Source organism: Nicotiana tabacum, chromosome 9, assembly GCF_000715075.1.
Source record: "Nicotiana tabacum cultivar K326 chromosome 9, ASM71507v2, whole genome shotgun sequence".
In the NCBI taxonomy this organism is placed as follows: domain Eukaryota; kingdom Viridiplantae; phylum Streptophyta; class Magnoliopsida; order Solanales; family Solanaceae; genus Nicotiana; species Nicotiana tabacum.
In genome coordinates this window covers 2418311-2421987 of record NC_134088.1, presented here as the reverse complement: position 1 = coordinate 2421987, position 3677 = coordinate 2418311, and the positions used below count along the sequence as shown (strand labels likewise).

The following is a 3677-nucleotide window of genomic DNA, read 5'->3' as shown; positions in this document are numbered from 1 at the left end:
ACTATTCTTCCAATCAATCCGTTGGGCTACAGTCATATGACATTTTAAAAAAAATTAGATTTCAAGCCGTTAAACCGGTCCGGGTCGGGCCGGTTAACCGGTTCAATAGTAATTTTGGTTGACCGGTCCGGTTAACCGGATCTTTTTTGGTGAACGGACCAACCTCCCTAACCCCCTAACCTTTCCCACTCGCCCCCCTAAATACCGGTCCGGGTTTCAACCGGTCTGAGCCGGTCCGCAAACGGGTCAACCCGACCTGTTTGACAGGCTTACTCTAGCTGCATCAAATGTCTTAGTTGTCTCTCCATTGATGAGAATGGTATAGTTCACTGTTGACACACACTCTATGATCCAGTTGGTAAATTGAAGTGGGAATCCTAGACATTCTAATACTTGGTGTAAGTATCTCCAATCATTAATATCATAGGTTTTTTGTATATCCACTTTAATGAGGCATTTTGGAGAAATATTCTTCCTTGAGTAAGCCTTAACTAACTCATGTGCCAGTAAGACATTATCTGCAACTTTCCTGCCAGGAATGAAACCAGCTTGGGTGTCTGAGAAAACTGATGCAATAACTTTTTGCAGTCTGTTTGCAAGAATTTTGACAATTAATTTATACAGAACAGTGCAGCAAGGTATAGGTATATATTCCTTGATACTTGTAGGATGGAGAACCTTAGGAATCAAGGTGATGGCTGTACAGTTGATAGCTCTATATAGCTTGCTCGTATGAAAGAAATTCTTCACTGCTTGACACACTTCTGGCCTGATCAATTTCAAAGATCTTTTAAAAAATAATGCATTGTAACCATCAACTCCTGGTGCTTTATCATCCCCAATTGCATTTAATGCTTCAAATATTTCTTGTTCGGTGACTTCAGCACAAAGGTTCACCTGCTGAGAGTGTGCGAGGACATATCCCATTTTCATTATCTCTTTGTTGATTGCAGGCAAATGCACTGATCTTGATCCCATAAAAGATTTGTAAAAGCTAATTATTTTAGCCAGAATCTGCTTCTGATAAGTGAGTCTATCTCCAAAAGCATTAGTAAGCTCTGCATTCTGGGAAAATCAAACTTCCATCGAAGAGAAGCAAATGAAAGGCTTTCATAAAAATTCTCGTAGAATCGAGAATGAAGCAATAACTTTTTCTGACTCCTCTCCTTCATTACAACTGAGAAGTATTTGGTGTTAGAATCACCAAGCTTTATCCACTTAGCTCTAGATTTTTGCTGAAGTATGCTTTCCTCTATTAGTGACCATCTTTCCAGTTTTTCAAGTAATTTTTTCTCCTCTAATGCATCTGCATCAGTGTAGCCTCTGCTCAGCTACTCTTGGGTATCCAGAAGCCCATTCTGATATGCTCTATCTTAGTTGTTACTCCTCTGAACTCATTATTACTAAGTTGCTTCAATTCAGATCTAATAACCTTCAGTTTGCACTAGATGTCTTTCATGGCATCTGACTGCAGCTGTGTCTGCCAAACTCCTTCAACCACTGTTAAGAAGTCTTCATGATAAGCCCAAACATTAAAGAACTTAAATGGAATCTTGCCATTGGATTCAGCTTTCCTTAGGGTGATCATCATGGGGGCATGTTCTGAGATAAAAGGAATTTTATAATCCACTTCCATATGCCCAAAAGTGTTCATCCATACATCATTGCCAATAGCTCTGTCAATCCTGCAGAAAAATCTATCTACAGTTCTACACCTTGTTGTTTATTAGATCATGTATAATATTCCCTCTTCCAAGGTAACTCACATAAGTTCAAACATTGTATACAATTTGCAAAGTCTTGAATCTCATTGCTAGTTACTAGATTCCCATATAATCTATCCTCTATAGTTAGCACTGAATTAAAATCTCCCCAAATGAGCCATGGCTTGGTGATCTCTGTAGTAAGATTATGTAGTTGTACCCATAGAGGCTTTCTCAGCTCAATTGTATTAAACCTATAAATGACTGTCATGACACAATTCAGTTGATTCATCCTTCCTCTAACATCACAATATATAGCTTGGGCAGACTGGTCTATTATTGATACATCATAGTATGAAGGATCCCATAACAGCCAGACCCTTCCATTAACAGCATGATCATAGTTAAATCTAGCTTTCCACCATAACACTACCCTATTAGCAATGCCATCAGCCTTATCTTTTTTGACTCTAGTTTCTACTAAGCCAACTAGTTTGGTATTATTCTCTCTAATATAGGTACCTAATTCTTTTTGCTTATATTGTTTATTGGTACCTCTAATGTTCCAAACCAACCAGGACATCAAGAAGGTTTAGATATACCACCTGTAGTAATACTGACTGACAAATTAGCCACCACTACTACATTTGTCTGTTGACTTGATCTCTGCTTGCCAGGTGACATAACTGCTAGTTCATAATTCAGGGGTATGCCATTTATTTCTGTTGCTTACTTTCCTTTATCAAGATTTTGTTGTTGCCCTTCTTCGGGATTTGGTTCTGCTTCTCTGCTCTCAACAGCACACATAGGAGGCGTCATTCATCATCTTTGGTTGCTCCTGATTAGATTTATGTGTAGGAGCTAACACAACTCGTGTAGTCTTCCACACTTGCTTCATAGGTTGTGGTCCAATTCTCTTTGGCTGTTGAATTTGCTTAACCTCCTCCTTGCGGATCTTTGTACAATCATACCCCGAATCATCCATAATAGGGACCTTGCTAGGGGGAGGTTTAGTGACATTCACCTCGATGAGAATTCTAGCATGAGAGATTCTAGTTTGTTTGGCAGTGCACTCATCTAACAATGGAATCCCTATAGTGCTAGCTATTCTACTCAATGAGGTACCTCCCCAGCAGTTCATGGGAAGTTTGGGAAATCTAACCCAAAGAGGAATCTCAGTTAAAAATTCTGCATCAAAATCAAACTGTGAACTCCATTGTTTCATTATCATAGGCCTATTGTTGACTGTGTAAGGTCCCTCACACAGAATTGTCTTCATATTAGCCACGAATTGAAACCTAACAATGTAATACACATCCTTATGAGAATAAAATTCTAGCATAGCAACCTATTCCACATCTGGTTTATGTATCGATGCATGTAATTATACCCTGGCTTTTCCCAACTACATAAATGATTAGGGCACATTTCCACTTTAGGGTTTCATCTTTTAAATCTGATTTATCCAGTTTAGCCACAAGATTACCCTCTACTACTTCAGGAGTAATGTAGTGCAAAGGCATACCGTTCACAGCTGGTCGATTACCACTAAGGATCCCAGCCTAAGTTGGTTCTTTAGTATTTTCTGGAAATTGAGTCTCAACTTCCTTCGTCTTCCCCAATGTAATATCAACTGGTTTTGGAGCTTGATTTTCAGCTTCAAGCTAAAAGTACAAACGTATCAATAGATTATCTTTCACATAAGGCCTTTTTTTTAGATTACTATTTCAGTTTTGTCCCCATTAGATAGCGGACTCAATTTTTACCTCCACAAATAGTTGGATGAACTTTTCTTTTTGCAGACAATTAGCGCATGGATTAACGGGGGACAAAATTTAAATAGTACCTCGATAAGGTCATTTATGTAAATGCACCTTGTTAGATGGGTAGCAACCAAAAGTTCGAGGACATAAATTTTTTAATACTTTTTAAAAAAAAATATTGTTTATTCATGGAATTTGATCAGTTTTTCAA

General features: G+C 38.3%; 1 protein-coding gene across 1 annotated transcript; it reads right to left on the bottom strand.

Moving 5' to 3' along the window:
- Positions 1-246: 246 nt before the first annotated feature.
- Positions 247-2982, bottom strand: LOC142164326 (uncharacterized). Its single transcript, XM_075222313.1, has 6 exons — positions 2570-2982; positions 2437-2490; positions 1788-2260; positions 1470-1701; positions 1176-1323; positions 247-1065 (listed from the first exon to the last, which is right to left on the bottom strand). The coding sequence occupies exons 1-6, from the start codon at positions 2980-2982 to the stop codon at positions 247-249; spliced, it is 2139 nt and encodes a 712-aa protein (XP_075078414.1).
- Between the last annotated feature and the right edge of the window lie 695 nt (positions 2983-3677).